This window comes from Vombatus ursinus, unplaced genomic scaffold, assembly GCF_900497805.2.
Source record: "Vombatus ursinus unplaced genomic scaffold, bare-nosed wombat genome assembly UNPS02014818.1, whole genome shotgun sequence".
Lineage (NCBI taxonomy): Eukaryota > Metazoa > Chordata > Mammalia > Diprotodontia > Vombatidae > Vombatus > Vombatus ursinus.
Window position 1 is genome coordinate 33,212,037 of NW_020954596.1, and position 18,904 is coordinate 33,230,940.

The 18,904-nt window shown below is 36.2% G+C and overlaps 1 protein-coding gene across 1 annotated transcript in view; it reads right to left on the minus strand.

Moving 5' to 3' along the window:
* Positions 1 to 18,904, minus strand: part of DHX15 (DEAH-box helicase 15) — a 65,223-nt gene that overhangs the window by 19,553 nt on the left and 26,766 nt on the right. Inside the window, exons 4-6 of the mRNA XM_027836124.1 lie at positions 12,137 to 12,296; positions 7,949 to 8,167; positions 4,721 to 4,888 (exon numbers count right to left, since the gene is read on the minus strand). Coding sequence (XP_027691925.1) covers positions 4,721 to 4,888; positions 7,949 to 8,167; positions 12,137 to 12,296 — 547 coding nt within the window. The remainder of the gene's footprint in view (positions 1 to 4,720; positions 4,889 to 7,948; positions 8,168 to 12,136; positions 12,297 to 18,904) is intronic.

Below are 18,904 nucleotides of genomic sequence, written 5' to 3' on the forward strand. Positions count from 1 at the left end.
ATGGGAACATCCCTCTGATATTCCCCTGAACAGTATCAAAATGAAAAGGACCCAACATCGCACAGTGATAGGGCACTTAATATGTAAGCACAATAAGACCATGACAGAGGAATTTTTCACACAAATCTTCGGCAAATATCTTGGGCCTTCTTTGAGTATCATTTGGGGAGATATGAAGGAAGAATGATGCCTATGAGCCACATGAGGCATAGAAAACATCAAATCCAGAAGTGAGAACATTAGTTATGATGGATGCTGTATATCTGTTTCTTCTTAGCTGCTACCCAGAACTTCGCTGGCTCTTAGCAATTCCAGAATTCCTCTCAAGCTATTCCCACCCCTGGAATTCATGATGGAGAGAGCTGAAGAGTAATAGACAAGAGGCAAACTATATGATTCATAATATTAATGGGCTTATATCAGATTTGAATTCCTTGAAAAGTGTAGTTGTTCCTGTTATAACAACAGTATAGTTGAGTTACAGGAGGGGCAGGGGCATGGCAGGGAGTGGGAGTGTGAAGGGCAGGAAAGCAGCAGCTGTGGATCACACATGGCTGTCCGACTATGATACAAAACTACTCTGTGTTTTCAGCCATGGAAACAAAAACAGAGATTTGATGATAACGAATCTTTATTACAAAGTCAAAAGTTGAAAGAAGCCTAATGGAAGCAACAACATTACAGTGAACAACATCATTTCCCTCCTCCACTACAGGTATTAAAAGAGGTTGGTAAATAGAGACAAATTACAGGTGGTGGTAGTTGCTTTGTTTGTGGCATAGTAGAAGTGCCCAATGAATGATATAAACAATAGCAGCCTCACTACTGTTTTTTTTATATAACCTGAACCCACCCATTAGTAGATCCCAACCCCTGTGTTCCAGGAGCGGCAATCTAATTATGGGTCAATGGGAACTGATCTAGAAAAATATAGGCCTCAGAAGTCAAGAAGTATAAGCTCTAGTTCTTGTTCAGCCACAGCTTTGCAACGTGGACCTGGGGGAAAGTAACTTGATTTAATGATAAATAATATTTATACAGCACATCTGTATTCAAAAAGTGCCTTCCTCACAATAAATCTGTGAAGCAGGCTGTGATCTCTAAGATCCCATCCCACAGAACAGGTTAAAGGAGGAGGTACTCAACAGGAATGTTACTTCATTAGTACATTAGATAGGAATTTGTACAAATGGGGTTTCAGTCACTTACTGATCCCTATGATTTCCAGATATAAGAGAAAATTCAATGTACACTTTGTGGTAGTACAGGAAAAGAGTACCCTTTTATGGTAGCAGATTTTACAGTAGACTGAGGTCTACTGATTTGGGGCATGGGGGGGTGGAGGGAGAGATGGGAAGAAAGAACTGCAAAACTATCAGCAATATGAAATGTAATTTTAAATTCCTTTTGGAAACCATCGCCACCAATGACATGACACCACTACAACCAGAATAGTGTAACATGGTGCACGCGTGTGTGCATGTGTGTAATGCATCACAAAGGTTCAGGCACTCAGACCTAACAAAACAAACAAATGTAATGTTAACCAAATTTTTTTAAAAGAAGGATTAAATAAAGAACTCAAGAGTTGGTTAGCTTAGTCCCTCTTTCCCAGAAGTCTTTACAGATTATTAATCTGCAGTGATACAACTGAAGGAAAGAAGCGTTTAGTTAGTGCTTACTATATGCAAAGCATGCTGGGGATAAAAATATAGACAGCCCCTGTTGTCAAGAAGATCAAACTATAATGAGGGAGACAACACAAGCACACATGGAAGTTTTCAGCTCTAAACCAGGTGGAAAATTCTCCTGGTCTTTAGGCCACAGTGATAAAGTCGATGTCAATCCTTCTCTCGAATGTCATTTCCATTGATAAAATGATATCTGTTCTGATGTTACAACATCTGACAGTGCCAAGCACTTTCTTTTCTAGGTCCTTTGTAGCACCTGCAAGGTAGGTGCCAGGCTGCATCTCCACCAGAATGTAATTTAATGACTGTCATAAGGAAAAGGTTGTCTTGATAATTACTGAGGTATTGAGCAGTAAAGCTCAACATGTCCGTGAAAGCAGAGATTAGAAACAACATCCCCCAGCAGTAAACAATAAAAGTTTCATCATCATGGCATCAACTTTTGGAAGTGAGGATGACCAACAAGCAGAGAAAATCTAATAGGTCTTTTCTACTCAATGACTATCTTGATAAGTCACAACTGTTTCCAAGTTCTCCAGAAAATACACTGTCCAAAGTTTAGAGGTGAGGTATGATGAATTCTGAAAACCCGTTTCAGAACAGTTTAAGACTAAGGGCCTCATTACTGGTTATTTAAGGGGCAAGAGCCAAGGCTGAGGGAAACAGTAATAAAGTAGGGAATGAGAGAGAGGTGGTCGTAATTCAAGTTAAATAACTTAGGGGCTGGTTAACATGCATATCACAGGGATAGCCTGATGTAAGCACTTAGTAGGTACCTGCTATGTACAAGGAAAGAAAGCACTGTGCTAGGTACTGGAGAATACAAAGACAAAATGAAAAATAGTCCTTGCCCCCAAGAAGTTTACATTTTACTGGGAATATGTATGTAAAAAAGATAAATGATTAGGAAAAACACACTAACTACTAGGAGGTCAAGAAAGCCCCTTTCTCTCCCAACTGCAACTAACCTGAACCATGAAATTATGTGAAGTATGAGAGGAAAATGAGCTACATCTGAAGTCAAGGGACTTTGACTTGAATTCATCTGAAGGCTTTACCATCAAATACTAACACAAGCCTGGGCAACCTGCCAAATGAGGGGGTTGGACTAAATGCTTTCTAAGGTGCCTTTCAGCTCTGACTCTGAGTTTCCTTGAAGAAAAGTTGAGAAGGAAATGCCCACAAGGTATGGGGGACCATCCTATGCAAACAAAGAAAGGAAATGGAATGCTGAGCTCAGGGAATAATCCACTTGGGATACAGTTCAGTAACTGACTTTTAAGTAGCAGGATTAGTTCAATCATATTTCAGGTGATCCATATATGTACTGTCTCAAAATAATAATGCACTTTGGTTAAACTAGTTTATTTTCTCAGTCCTCAAGGTTTTACTTTGTGCTATTGTTGTTCAGTCGTGTCACCCCATGGACCACAGCACATCAGGCCCTTCTATCCTCCATTATTTTGCAAAGTCTGTCCAAGTAAACGTTCATTACTTCCATGACACTATCATGACACATCTCTTCCTCTGCCATTCCCTTCTTCCTTTTGCCTTTAATCTTTCCCAACAAGGTCTTTTCCAATAACTCCTGTCTTCTCATTATGTGACCAAAGTATATAAGCTTCAGCTTTAGTATTTGACTTTCTAACAAATAGCCTGAACTAATTTCTTTAAGTTTTGACTGATTTGATCTCCTTGCTGTCCAAGGGACTTGCAAAAGTCTTCTTCAGCACCACAATTCAAATGCACTGATTCTGTGGCACTTAGCTTTCCTTACAGTCCAACTCTGACAGTCATACATTGCTACTGGAAAAACCATAGCTTTGACTACATGGACTTTTGTCAGCAAGATGATGCCTCTGCTTTTTAGTATGCTGTCTAGATTTGCCATAGCTTTCCTTTCAAAGAGCAAGGACCTTTGAATTTCATGGCTGCACTCACCGTCTGCAATCTGTGAGCCCAAGAATATAAAATCTGACACTGCTTCCATTTCTTCTCCCTCTATTTGCCAGGAAGTGATGGGATCAATTGCCAAGATGTTAAGCTCAACAATTCAGGAAGGATGTTAACTTGTTGGTTTCCTCAACTTCCAAGCAGGCACTAACTTATCTTATTGTTCTTGGATCATTAAGCCTCTCTTTAAAACTACAGAAGCATTTCCACAGTGCCCATTTCCCCTCCTTATTGAGCAGTGTGCAATTCTAGCTGAATCAATTAGCAAACTTCCAGGATGAGTGATGACTAAGTCAAGTTATAAGTTAAAACAAAGGGGGGGGGGGCAGGAGAAGAGGGGGAGTAGGTATATCACCAAAGCGAAGAATTGTAGTAGTGTTCTCATTCATGTTAACTGTTCTAAAAAGGTCTTAATTAGAGCCAAAAGTAACATAGAGAAACTGACATGAACTTCATGAAGAATTATTAAAAAAACAAAAAACAAGCCTCAATTCATTTCAATTAGTCATAAGCAGACTGTATACTCCCTAGAATCTTGGTTATTATTACAAGGCTTCTCCAAATGAGAAATTGAGAATCCCTATTACAATCAATTTTTACTGGAATATATCTATTCACAAGTTGTGAAATTGAGGAATACCAATAAAATATTTATTTTTTTCTTGAAGACAAAGGACTTGAAATTTCTAAATGAAATCAAGTTAATAATTACCCACAGCACTATACTTCTGAAATCACTTGGTTTAGTATTCCCCAAAGATTTTAGGAATTCATTCAACAAACTGAATACTGTACTAATAGTATTACTTATGTGACTTATCTAGTAATGACTAAGTGCTTGCTCTATCCTCTCCAGCTGTTTCTCTATTCCAACCCTGACACTTAGTAGCTGCCCTTACTTCTCTGTGCCTCAGTGTTAAGAGAGAATAACATTTGTGCTTCCTACTTCCCAACTTATTGTGAAGAAAATATTTTGCAAACCATAAAACAGTAGAAAAAAAGTGTAATTATGATGATTGTTAGGTCACAGCAGTCTAGTTGCTATAGAATATGAAATAATAAGAAATCTTTGTTACCTTTCGTCCTATTGCTCCATTTTGTTTTTTTGGAGGAGGAGGCTCAAAAATTCTCTGTTGTTGTTGAGGTGGAAGTGTGGAATACAGAGGAATGATTTTAATGTCACCAACTTCTGGACCTAAATCATCAACTTCACGCTTTATTCTTTTACAGGCTTCATCAATTTCCTACCAAAAAAAGTTTAAAGTAAACAAAACCAACATGAATGTAAATATTTTTCAAGTATTTATCATAATCAAGTTCTATGCAAAGATTATTTTGTGTATACCAGCACATTTTTATCTTCATGGACACTATATTCTCAATTTAACAACTTAAACAAATCTAGTGAACACCAATAGGTTTTCACAACAGTCCCAAGAAGCCGAGGCTTCCATATTCTAATGAACACATAAATGGCCTTATTTACATTCAACATCCCTTTTTCTTCAAGTCAGATTTCCTAATTAATTCTCAACAAATTGTGCTAAAATTGAAATCTCTCACCCAGGAATATTAAACTGTACTCATGACCTTTTCAATTTTCACAATCTAAAAGAAATTGATGGGCAAAATATTTTAAATAAACCAATTAAGCTTTAATGTCACATATCACTACTGCAATTATATGGAAGATTTGCTTTATTATACCTAATAAGGATAAACACCTTTACAGTATCAACATGGATAGTCAAGAATGAGATTAATAGTGTCTAAAAATGCCTAAAAATATAGTTCAAAATTTTGCTAAAATTTCAACCAAATGAAAAATTATTATAAGCTGAGGTATTCAAATGAAATGTGTACAGATAAAATTAGGGTATATTTTACACTATGATTTTCATTGGAAATATACTGAAAGAAATATTTATCAAATACTAAAGTAGGAGGTAAACAAATAATCAGATGTGTAATTGAAAGTTAATATTGTGATTTGCTAAAATGGTAACAAACATTTCTTGAAATATTTTTTATCAAGTATTCTAAAAATTATGAGATGTCAATTTAATTTTTACTAAAACATTAAATAATCCACAATCTAGCAGTTAAGAAAGTAACTGAAATCAACACCCATTTAACATGCTAATATCTTCCCTTTGTCAAAATTCTTATTCCATACTTTTTAAGGTTATGGGAAGAACAACTATACCAGACCAAAAACACTGAGATAGTAACCCAGGTTTCTGCCAATGATTAATTAAAGCACACCACCCATTTGTAATCATCAACCAACTGAAAGATTCAGGGGACAGAAGACCCCACTGGGTCTACTGATTACAAAAAGCTATTTAACTCAATGAAATAAAATACAGCCTCAAAAATTTTCCCAAAAGAATTTCTCATGCAAATGAAGATTGTGTAAAAGTAGCTGATGAATAAAACCAGAAACCCTTGGTTATCAGCAACAATCAAGGTCTAAAAACAGGAGATTTATACTCATGAACAGTGTTTATAATAGTCATGGATCATGGCCTTCACAAGGTTCAAATCTAAGGGCTACTGGAAGATAGGAAGATACACTATTACACCAGAAGTGGAGCTTTTTTAATAGGTCTCACCATTTGTTTATACTCTTTAATTTAGTGATATCACTAAAGAAAATGGTCTAACAAAAACAAAACTAGAGTATCTATGCTTAAATCCTGCTTCTGTTACTTAATATTCACTACCTCAAATTAGTACTATGGTACTAAGGCACTGACATTATTATCAGGGAAATGTTAGTCTTCCCTGGGCACAATGTCAAGAAATATCAAAGAATTTCCCAAGACCTGTCAAAATGAATGAACACTACCTACTTCTAATGATATATGTGAGCAACAATGATAGTACCAGAATGAATTCAGAAAGTATTGGCAAAAGATGAATTTCCCTAAATCCTGTCCTTTTGCAATGGGTCCAGAAGGAAAAAGTCAATTATGGGCTAATTACAGGCAAACAAGTTGGGTCTTAGAATGCAATGTATATTTCTGGGAATAAGCTCAAAGTGTAAGGATGACAGATTCTTATCGAGGGAGAGAAGACATCCAACAAAAAGCATTAAGAATGTATTTCTCTGAATTAAAAAAAAATTATTTGTTTGGTGTCTAGTCTAACTAATTAAAGGGACTTTAAAATAAAAAGGATGTATACAGGAAGAGTATATATACTTTTGTATATCCACCAAAAAAGCTATAGAGAGAAAAGTCATGGTGAAGATTAATAGTAATTTAATAGTAAAGATGTCCAGAAATTCAGGAGAACAAAAAAGTTAGAAGAGACCCAGTGATAAAACTCCTATCATGTCTTTAATCAACTGTCCAACATTTAAGCAATAACTGAAAGGAAACTGAGGTTCAACAAGAGGTATCACTGAGCCTTGGTGGAATGAAACTCAGGAACAGAATATGGTTATATCTATTCAAAAGAAAGAGGATTCTTAGAGATTAGGAGGAATGGATAAGAAAATAGTTTTTCAGAGCACAGGGCACTGAAAATTGGAAATTTCCCTTCAATAAATGCTTTCATTTTAAGAGAAGAGCTTGCTAACACAAATTCTAGTAAGTAGAGAATGCAAAGGAGCATTTTGGAGCTGGAAGAATTAAGTGTTCATTACTTATTGCAGCTCTTTACCTCCAAATTTAAAAGAACAAGACCAAGCAACAGAAATGCAAAGACAAGAGTGGAAAGCCCACCATTGGCTTGGAGTCAGAGCCCTTGCATTCTCCTCCTGTTTTTGACACTTCCTACTTTGGTATGTGACCTTGGGCAAGTCACTTAAGTGCCCCAGGTGCTTAAATAATCTTCTTTCTTTTATTTTTTGGTGAGGCAATTGGGGTTAAGTGACTTGCCCAGGGTCACAAAGCTAGTAAGTGTCAAGTGTCAGAGGCTAGATTTGAACTCAGGTCCTCCTGACTCCAGGGCCAGTGCTCTATCCACTGTATCACCTAGCTGTCCCTAAAAAAAGAATCTTTAAACTAGAAGTTCTCTGAGATTCTTTAAAGCTCGAGAGGTCTCTGATCCTAGTATCTTAGCATTACATGATGAAAGGATGGCATTCTAAGTTAAAGCTTAAGGAATAAATATATATTAATCTGAATATATTTATTGTACAAGGAAATTTCTGTTCAATATCTACTAAGGTCATACACAAAAGGAGTTATATAAACCATTATGAACAGCAACAGCTGCAAAATGACAAAAATATGTTGATTTATATTCTAATAACACATTACTATAGTTTCATAAAATGAAAAGAATAAAAGTACCTCTTGTCCAGTAAGGAAAAGAAGAAGATCTCCTTCCTCCTCTTCACACATGTGAATTTGTATCACAGTTCGAATTGCTGCTTCAAGGTAATCTCTCTCTGGTTCTGGAGTATAAAAAATCTCAACAGGGTGTGTACGGCCAGGGATGGTTAAAAGGGGACAATTATCAAAGTAAATCTGAAATTTCCCCGCATCTAAAGTAGCACTCATAACGATAACCTGAAAGGAAAAATATTAAAATGATATTGACTGTAATATATGAATGTAATTTTAATATTTTTAAAGTATAACTAAATACTATCCTTCATTTTGGTTGTGAAAGCTCATAATAATGAGTACATATGAAATATTTAGTTGATACTTAAAACTGGAAAATTTGGATTAATGTTCTTGGATATTCATTCTTCTGGATACTTCTTAAACTGTGCTCTTCTATGTTAAAAATATACTTATATACTTAAGAAAAGAATCAATTTATACTAGGTGCCTACTTTTTCTGCAAGTCCCTTAAGTGATAATATTCGTCTTACTCAAACATTCATAAATTTTGGCTCAGCACTACTCTACCTACCACCTCCTCCAACATGCTTCTTAAACCTAAATAATCTTCCTGATACTGACCCTGGTTTCTTCTTTTTGAATAGCCCATCTTTGTTTAGTGATTAAAATTTTTTTTCAATCAGCAAAAACGTGCTCTTTCCCTCCTCAGCTTCTCTCTCCTCCCACCCCCTTCCATCTCCACTGAAAAAGAAAGAAAAATTAAACACCTGTTATAAACATGTACAATCAAGTAAAACAAATTTTTGTATTGGCAAGGTCCAATAAAATGACTCATTCTGTATTCTGAGTGCTTCACCTTTCTATTAAGAAGTAAGTAGCTGGTTATATTATGAGCACTCTGGAAACCTAATTGATTATTATACTGATGAGAATTCCTAATCTTAATAACATTGTTTTCATCGTCTAAGTTGTTCTCCCAGTTTTGCTCACCTCAAATAAGATGGCTTCTCTGAAACCACACCCTGCACCATTTCTTACAGAACAACAGTATGCCATCATATTTATATGCTGTAACTTGTTCAGTTGTTCTCCAACTGGTGAGTCTCCCTGCATTAACAATTCTTTGACATTACAAAAAGAACCGCTAGAAATATTTTTGTATAACCTTAGAACAAATCCCTTCCTTATTAATCTATTCACCCTCTGGTTCTAAAAGATCTGGGCAGTTTTCCCTTATGATTTCTTGAAATATGATGTCCAGGCCTTTTTTGAGGTCAGTTATTTTTGCCTTATATTTTCTTCTTTTGACTTTAATATTTGTTTCACAGACACATTTTGTTCTTTAGACAAGGTTTTATATCTCGTGTGTCAATCTGTTAAATTTCCTTTCCAATTCTTTCTTCCATTATTTTAATTATTTCCTTTAGCCTTCTTATTTCATTCATAACTTTTTTAAACTCTTAAAAAGGAAACTCTTACTTAATCTCTTCCAGGAATTCTAGTAGCTCTTGCACCCAACATGTGTTTTCTTTTGACACTTTCCTTGCAGATGTTTTGAAGATATTCTTTGTGAGTTTGTATCTTAAGCATCCCCATCACCACAATAGCCTTTTATGGTGGGATTCTTTTATTTGCTTTCTTCCAGCTTACTTACTGACCTCAGAAGTTATGTTATGGCTGGGCTCTGCACACTTCCAGGGAGAACATCTATGCCGTGGGGAACCTGTGGCCTCAAGGCCAAAAGTTCCCCACCCCTGAAATCTAGGCTGTTCCTATTACTGCTTTCTTAAGGTACTGAGTGTTACGTTACTTCAGGATCTCAGGGACAGCCTAGACTGGGAATCTGGTCCCCAAAATGGTATGATACAGGGCAAAGTCTGACTTTTGCCTCCCCGGCTGAGCTCTAGAACTTCCTGATCTGGGTTCAGGCCTACTCTCTTTTAGAAGACTCAGTAGACTGATGCTGGATTCCACCACTAACAGCCAGCCAGAAAGCTCCACTCGTTCAGAGTGATAGTACCATAGGGTTCCCTTTGGCCCAGGATTCTTGTCCTGGTTATCCTGCTGAAGGCTTTAAAATGGACTACATAGAAGCTAGAAATTGAGACTCTGCTTTACTCCCGAGGTCAATTACAAAGCTGTTCCTTGCTTCTGAACTTGAGCCTTGTTTGGTATACCACCAAGAACCTACAACTGCTCCTCACCCTGAAATTACAATACTAGACGCAGATCGCTCCTTAGTCTACTCTGGATCTGAGCCTAGAAACTGGGTAATGAGCAACATTGTTGCCAGTTGGCATCTGTTCCTACAATATATACAAATTTAGGCCTGTATGCTCCAATCGGACCACTTCTTGCCCTGGAGCAGTTTCTCCAATTCTCAATAAGGATTCAGTCTAGTGCATTTTCTAAATCCCTTTAGGAGGAGATGTAGTCTAGAGCTCAGCTGTACTTCTTGCTACTGCTACTTTGGTTCTATTTCTGCCTGTGGCAAACTAAGTCTATTCCTTGCCTCTTTCCACTTTAGAGATGCCAGAATGAAAAAAAGTGTATCAGTTACTCCTCAGATCTGGAACTAGGATCAAAGCAGGGAGGTGAAAATATAAAGTAAGACAACCATGTCAATGTCTAATACTCCTAAGAGTTATGGAACAGCTAAGAATTTATCATATCATATAAAGTATCTTTTAGCTCATTTTCTGTCCTAGTTGCCAACGAGGGTTTCCGTAGCTTCAGGATTTGATCATTTAAGGAGTTAAAATGTTACTTTTCAACATTTCTTATATTTTCTCTAAATACTATACTCTCTTACCTTAACAACGTACTTTTTCTGCAGATATATCTACTAATACTCTGATCAGTCTCTAAAACAAATTTGTTACCACCACACTTGAGCCCTGTATTGGAACCTTCTCAAAAAGGTTCTATGATGGTCACACTTCAAAAATGTTGCTTCTGCCTATTCAACTTCTGCTCACCCTTCAAAGTCTAGTTCAACACCCAAGTTCTCCATGAAGCCTTTCTCTTTCTCAACACTCCAATCTATGCAGTTATTTAGTCATTTCACAAATACGGGATGTTTTCTCCCAACTATTATTATGAGCTCCTCCAGAGCACCTACAAACAGCACTAAATATATATGTAGACAAAGATGAAAGCACAAGAAAAATGTTTCTATTGTCCCATACTATCTATAATACATCTTAAAAGGATTTTCCAAAAGTTGGGAAGCACATACATTCATTTTTCTCCTTGGTGTTGCTGGGTTTAAAAAATACAACAGGAGTAAGATGGGGTAGAGAGCAGAGGGTGGAGAATCAGGTCTTGTGATTTCGCTGTTGGAAAATTCCACTAAGAAACTCTCTCTACCACTGAAGATTAGCCACTGTTGTGAAATTTAGCCTTAAGAGAGCTCACCAGGGACACTAAGAAGTTAGGTGTCTTGTCCAGGGTCCTACAGTCAATATGTCAGAGAACACTTACAGCCAGTTTCTTTCTAATTCTAAGGTCAACTGTCCATCCACTATGCCATGAAGGTCAATTTTACACTCAAAAACAAACATAAAAACTCACCACATTTGTATCTAAAGGGAATGTCATCATTTTATAACATAGTAGCAACATTAGTTAATACCTTAAATACCCAAAACAGTATAGATAACAATGAACATGTTCATGTTAAAAAATTGCAGGGGTTGAACAAAAGGAAAATGAGAAGCTTAGTGCATGTTACTTTTGAGTGTTACAGGTTGAAAGGGTAGCAGGAGATATCCACCCACTTCTTTAGGTAAAGATTGATATAAAGCATAGCAATGTCATGATACTACAGCACTCTTAAAGGGGAAAAAAATGAATTGCATGGGCCTAGACTTTAAAAAATCATTAAAAAGATCACTTTAAATGTTTTAAAAAGAGAGCAGGCAGAAGATCACCACCAAAAACTCAAAAAACAAAACTCCAAATAGATGAAAGCAAGGAACAGCAATGCAGGATGCTGGAAATTTTATTTGGAGATCCCTGGAATTTCTTTTTTTCTGTTAGAGAAGTCAGCAAAAAAGCATATTAGAGAAAAAGCTTCATGCTTATAATGATTTGGTAAGATTTTCTTTAAATGTCCAGAATCAATACAGGTACTCAGAACATTTTTTTAAATGCACGGATGTTTTATAAATGGCATATATGTCATACCTTTAAATCTGATCTTTGCCTCACAACTTCCTTTAGAACTCCCATGAGAATATCTGTAGCCAAAGTCCTTTCATGAGCTTCATCAAGGATTATAACACCATAACGCTCTAGAAGGGGATCATTCATAGCTTCTCGAAGTAACATTCCATCTGTCATATATCTGAATTTGAAAAAAAAAAAGCATCAATTAATCTGAAGTCATTGCACATTTAAATTTCACTATATGTAAAAATTTAAAAACAGAAGGGTCATTTTTTAAAAACAGAAATAGAAGGTCAGAGTTGGGAGAAACCTCACTGGCAGCCCAATACCTAAATCAGATACCTACATACTAAGCACTGTGTGAGGGTATAACAATTCTGTAAGTACCTATTGGGAAGGACATTATATTCTAACATGAAAGACAATAAGACAGACAGTTCTTGCTTTACAGAAATTCAGATTAAGTGAATTTAACTTGAGCTGAAGAATTTTCACAGAAATCCACAATTCAAAAAAATACCTATGTTTTACTGTGCTCATACCTTCTGTGATCCTGCCCCTTGGCTCGGGGCTTGCTCTATTGCCTCTCAATACCCCAACAACAACAAAAAAAAAAAAAACAAAAAACCTCCCACTGAAAGCAGAAGAAGGGAAACACAGAAAGAACACCACCGCTAGATTGGGAACCCTGCTATTCCACCCCCACCCCCTGTCAAGCCAGTGTGTCTGGTCCCTGTATGTCTTCTGTTCTCACTCAGGAACGCCATGTCTCTCCCTGTCCTCAGCCTTTGTGTGTTCCTCCTGCTCAAGCATGCTTCTCTGTTTCCAGCCCCAAAGAGTCCTTGAACTGTGTGCCAGGCCCCTCCCTCCACAAGACCACAAGTTCCCTTTCTGCTTCCCCCCCTCATTCTCCCACATCCTAGGGCAATTTTGCAATATGTTTTACATAGAGGTCTGAGGAATGGTCCACTTACATAAGTAAAGCAAGAACTTCCTATATATACAAATATAAAGAGAATAAATGCAAAATAGTTAAACACAAGGCAGTTTGAGAGGAAGCACATTAGTAGTTAAAGCAGAGTTTCTTAACTTGGAATCTGTCAACTCATTTTTAAAAGATATACTGAAAACTGCATTTCAATATAATTTGTTTTATTTTCACATTTAGAAACATTACTCTGAGAGGGTACTTCACCAGACTGCCAAAGGAGCCCATGACATTAAAAAAATGTTACGAACTTCTCAATTAAGGGGAACAAGAAAGGGAATGATGGAGCTGCATCTTAAAGACAGAGATTCTATCAAACAAATGAGGAGTGAACATATTCCAAGAATGACCACCTCACTACAAAACTCCAAGAAAAAGCTATCTGCAGTCATTGTCTGTTTCCTAACTTCCCATTCATTTCCCAAATATTTAAAATCTAACTTCCATCCATCCTATTCAACTGAATCTCTTCCCTTCAGAGTTAACAATGACCTCATAATTGAGAAAGCCAATGTCTTTTTCTAAGCCCTTCTTGACTTCTATGTGGCATTTGACGCCTCTCTTTCTCTCTCCCAGATTTTACTAGCACTGTTTTCTTCTGATTCTTCTGTATAATTATTCATTCTCCATCTCTTTTGCTGGGTTACCTTTCCTATCATGTCCCTTAACTATATATATACAAAAACCAGGACTGCTCTTTCTAGGTGATTTCATCAGTTCCTGTGGATTCAAACATCATCTCTATGCAGATGAGACCCAGATTTAATAAATGAATAGCCCTCATAATTTCCCAGAGGGCCAATTTGACATCACCAATTGCATGATAGTCATTTCCACCTGCGTATCCCATTGGAAGAATCACAAACTTAATACTTGAAAGAGTGTGAGTGTACGCACAAATAAAATAAATGAAATCAAAGCTGTCCTGTGTATCAGTGTTTCTCTTTGCTATTCTCTTTCGTCCATTTTCTTTTAAAGACCTCAATGACCTTCCTTTCTTCCTGGCTACCCTATTTCCAGCTCTCCTCTTCCTCACATCTCCCTCCCAATTAGGAAATAAAACAAAACGTTGTAACAAATATGCAGTCAGGAAAAACAAATTCCTTCACTGGCCACGTCCCAAACTACCTAAATGTCATAACCACCTCTGTCACGAAGGAGGTTACAGGTAACATGTTTTGTCACAAGTCCTCTGGAATTGGTCATGGTGTTACACAGAACTTTCAAACTTGTTTTTCTTTACAATACTGATATTGTATCAGTTGTTCTATTTGATTCATTTTGCATTAGTTCATACAAGTCCTTCCAAATTTCCTCAAAACCACCTCTTTCAACATGTCCCACAGCACATTATTATAGTAAAATTATTGTCGTTTCATTGTTCTCAGATGTATCTGATTCTTCCTGACTTCATTTGAGGTTTTCTTGACAAAGATACTGAAATGGTTTGCCATTTCCTTCTCCAGCTCATTTTTATAGATGAGGAAACTGAAGCAAACAGGGTTGAGTGACTTACCCAGAGTCACACAGTTATTAAGTATATGAAGCCAAATTTGAACTCAGGAAGAGGAGTCTTTCTAACTCCAGACCTGGCACTCTATCCACTGCCTTAATTTGGTCAGTCATTCCTCAATTGATGGGGAATCTCCATAGTTTCAAGTTCTTTGCTTTAATCAAAAGAGCTGCAATACTTTTATATACATGGTTCTTTTCTTCATTTTTAAAAATTTTCTTGTGATATACTGCCACCATGCTTTTGTCACAGGCTGTCCTCCGTGCCTAGAATTCTCTTCCTCCTTACTTTTACCTCTTTTAAAATCTCTAGCACCATCAGTTCAAGTCCTACAAACCTATTCTGATTTCCCCAGTTCTTAAGTGCTCTCCTCCTCCACAATTAATCTTGGAATTGGAATCTTGGAAGTATACTTCCCACATTCGTAGTAGAAACTAAGCAGTTAGTACATATTTGATGAATTGAGTTTTGTATTAAAATATAGTTGTTTTTATCTGCTTTTGTGCTTACTGTGTCTATCACTATTATTTTAAGTATATTTTTATTTCACTAAATATTTTCCAATTACATGTAAAAAATCTAACATTCATTTTAAAAAAATTTTGAGTTCCAAATTCTCTCTCTTCCCTCCTCCTTGAGAAGACAAGCAACTTGATATCAGTTATACATGAAGTTAGGCGAAACACTTTTCCATATTGCACGTTTCCATGTTGCAAAAGAAAACGCTGACAAAAAAAGAAAGGAAAGGAAAAAGAAAGTAAAAAAGTATGCTTCTATCTCAGAGAGCATCAGTTCTCTGACAACCAATAACATTTCTCATCGTAAGTCCTACGGAATTGTCTTGGATCATTGTATTGCTGAAATTAGCTAAGTAATTCAAAGTAGATCATCATAAAATATTTCTGTTACTATGTACAATGTTCTCCTGGTTCTGTTCATTTCACTTTGCATCAGCTCATGTAAGTCCTTCCATGTTTTTCTGAGAACATCCTGTTCATCATTTCTTAAAGCACAATAGTATTCCATCACAATCATTTACCACAACTTGTTCAGCCATTTTGCAACTGATGGGCATCCCTTTAATTTCCAATTCTTTGTCACCACAAAAAGAACTGCTATAAATATTTTTGTACAAACAGGTCCTTTTCCTTCTTTTTTGAACAATTTGGGATATAGACCTAGTAGTGGTATTGCTGAGTGAAAAAGTATGAAGTTTTATAGCCCTTTAGACATAATTCCAAATTGTTGTCCAGGATTGCTGGACTAGTTCACAACTCCATCACTGATTCTATTCTTGAAAGTTTTTACAGTATACATGAATAAGACTTCTTTATCTATAGTATACAATTTTTTTTTGGCATCTCATTTCTTATTCCTGAACTGTGCTTTCTAATACCTTTATTTTTTTTTTTTTGTGAGGCAACTGGGGTTAAATGACTTGCCCAGAGTCACACAGCCAGTAAGTGTTATGTGTCTGAGGCTGGATTTGAATTCAGGTCCTCCTAACTCCACAGCTGGTGCTTTATCCACTATGCCACCTAACTGCCCCACTTTCTAATACTTTTTTGTTACCCTCACCTATGCATACCTTTGCCCTGTACTTACTTATTTTTGCAAAGTCGAAAGAAAGTGAGTTCTTACTAGAATTACCTACCTCTTCACCCTCAGAACCTGATATATAAACTATTTCCATGGTGGTCTTCTTGCAAATGTGCATCATGAGCTATCATAAGATAACCCAATGTCCAATGAAATTACACTGCTTATTGTCCTTAAACCCATGATAAAACCAACTTCGCCAGTACTGTTATCAACTTCTCCCAAGGAGAACCTTCGAGTCATCTATTTAGCTTCATTTGTTTCACAGCAGATGTCAAGAATGATATGATTCATTTCACTAGCAGTAAGTTATTTTGTTGGTCACTGGTTATGGATTTCACACTTAAGGGCATCAAACCTAGATTAATATCTGTAGGCTTTTCTAAAAATGGTTTAAACCTCTATCTTCTTTTCTGCCACAACTACTACACAATTGTAAAGGAGGCATAATACTGAAGCCATTTTGTTTTTGTTTCATTGGCTGCCATCAGGAAGTAGGCAGTTATCAGTGATAGCTTCTACAACCTTGGTTAGGCTAGTCCTCAAAAAGCAGTTTAATGCTACATGAGTCTGGAATAAAAATTATTTAAAATCTATCTTGATACTGTATCTCTTTAACTCTACCAGTCATTTTAATCACTCTTTCTTGAAGCTCTTACTTATTTGCTACTTAAAAAAACCAACTGTGGCAATAGGAAATGCATCAATATTCCAAATACGGAAACAGGTTAATAGTATATGATTTTTATTGTTTTATATACAGTATTCCAAAAGTCTTAATGCAGTTTTAAGCTCAGTTCTTGGTCTTCAGCCCAACTATAAAGTAGGTGGGTACTTTTGTTATGAAGAGCCAGTACAAAAGAATTGGGGAGAATATTGTAAATGACTCATCACTTTAAGGTATAGAGTATTACCAGACCAACAAAATGTTAGTGGGTACGGGTCACCCAACAAAACACAGCCATTGATTTTTTTAACTTCTTTGAAAAAGTACTCACTGAAATGAGATCCAAACTCTATTTCCTTAAACCTAATATAACATGTCTGTCTGACTTGTCTACTGTAAAGAATGAAAAGGAAAAAAAAGTACGAAATGGTAGAAGGCAAACCAAAATTAGACTGAGAAGTAATTAAACTGAAAGCTAAAAGAATTCATCAGCATGGAGAGAGGAAGAGCAAGAAAAGCCTCCGAATTCCCTGCTTGTGAATACAAATGGAAGCAACAAAATTCTGTTTCGTTTTCAAAAAACCATCTTCATTATACAGGGTGCTCCAAAAGTCTTTATGCGATTTTAAGGTTTAACAGCTCTAAAGTACACTAAGACTTTTGGAACAACTCGTAAAAGACTATGGTCCCTGAAATAAGCCACACTAAAAAGATACTGTACTTGATTTTAATTCTTTCCTTATTCTAGTCTCTTTAAAAAAAAAAACCCACTATCCATGAAACACCTAATAAAATTAGTCAAAAGAGCAAATAAATGTTCATTGAAGAGGTAAATTCCCCTGGAGATAAGTACTATATGGTTCATGAGAAAAAAGAAAATTTCTTATTTTTTCCTATACTTCTTGACAACAGGAACCCAAAACTTCAAAAATGCAACTGTTCTGCTAGAAAACATCTACAGGTATGGCATAACCCCCAAAGAAGCAAAAATAAATACACAATGTTGTAGTAGTTTTTTGAGCATAGGGACTGTTTTATTGTCTTTTTATGCCCAGTGCCTGATAAATATAGGGCTAATAAATGAAGTGAATCTTTTCATTCAAAAATAAGATCTTAGAAAACAGAAGCCAAGAAACATCTCAACTTTGCATTCACTTGTAAATTCAACTACTATGCAGAGAAGCAAACTCCAAGAGGTAAGCAGGCAATTTTTTGGGTGGTTAATAAGGTATTTTAGGAGGTACATTAAATATTAAGTAAACTGTTCTTTCAACATGCCAAGTGATCCTCTACTTCCAGTGAAGAATGAACATACATTTTAACCCACTTAAATGAATATAAGCCATAAATGACTAAAAGTTTTTGCCTTTAGTAGTGTTCCCAGAAATTATTAAAAGGCCTGTCTAGTATGTTGCATTCCACACAATCTGACAACTGTCTACCTTTCCAGCTATTCTACCTACCCCCGACTACAAAAATTCATTGCTCTAGCTCTACTAGTGAATGCATAAGTAACTTACTCTTTATACTCTGTCATTTAGTCTTGCTACTCCCTTCTTGCTGATCTATCCATCTAAAGTCTGTCCATATTTCAAGGCCCAGCTCAATCCTATTAACTCAAATATGCCTTTTCAGATCATTACAAGCTCAGGTACTCTTACTTCATTCATCCTAAGCAGGATTTTAATGATTCATTTGTTGTCTAGAAATGAAGTAGATGTAAAAAGGGTCAGTAAAAAACATCTGCATATAGCTTTTGGATTTGATCATGACAGATTTAAACTAAAAAAAAGGAAAGTGGAAGGAGAAAACTGTTTACTTACATCTGTCAGGCTTGGTAACATTAGAGTGACAGGTACAATATAGTAACTGGGTGATTTAACAGTCTTAATAGAGAGGTCCATTTGGCTACAAAATTATTACTGAGACTTGATAGATAGGGCCTATGACTAGCAGTGTGCCTTTAGTCAAAAGAAGAATAAACAAGGAGGGCAGTGTGTATAGAACAGCATTGCTTAT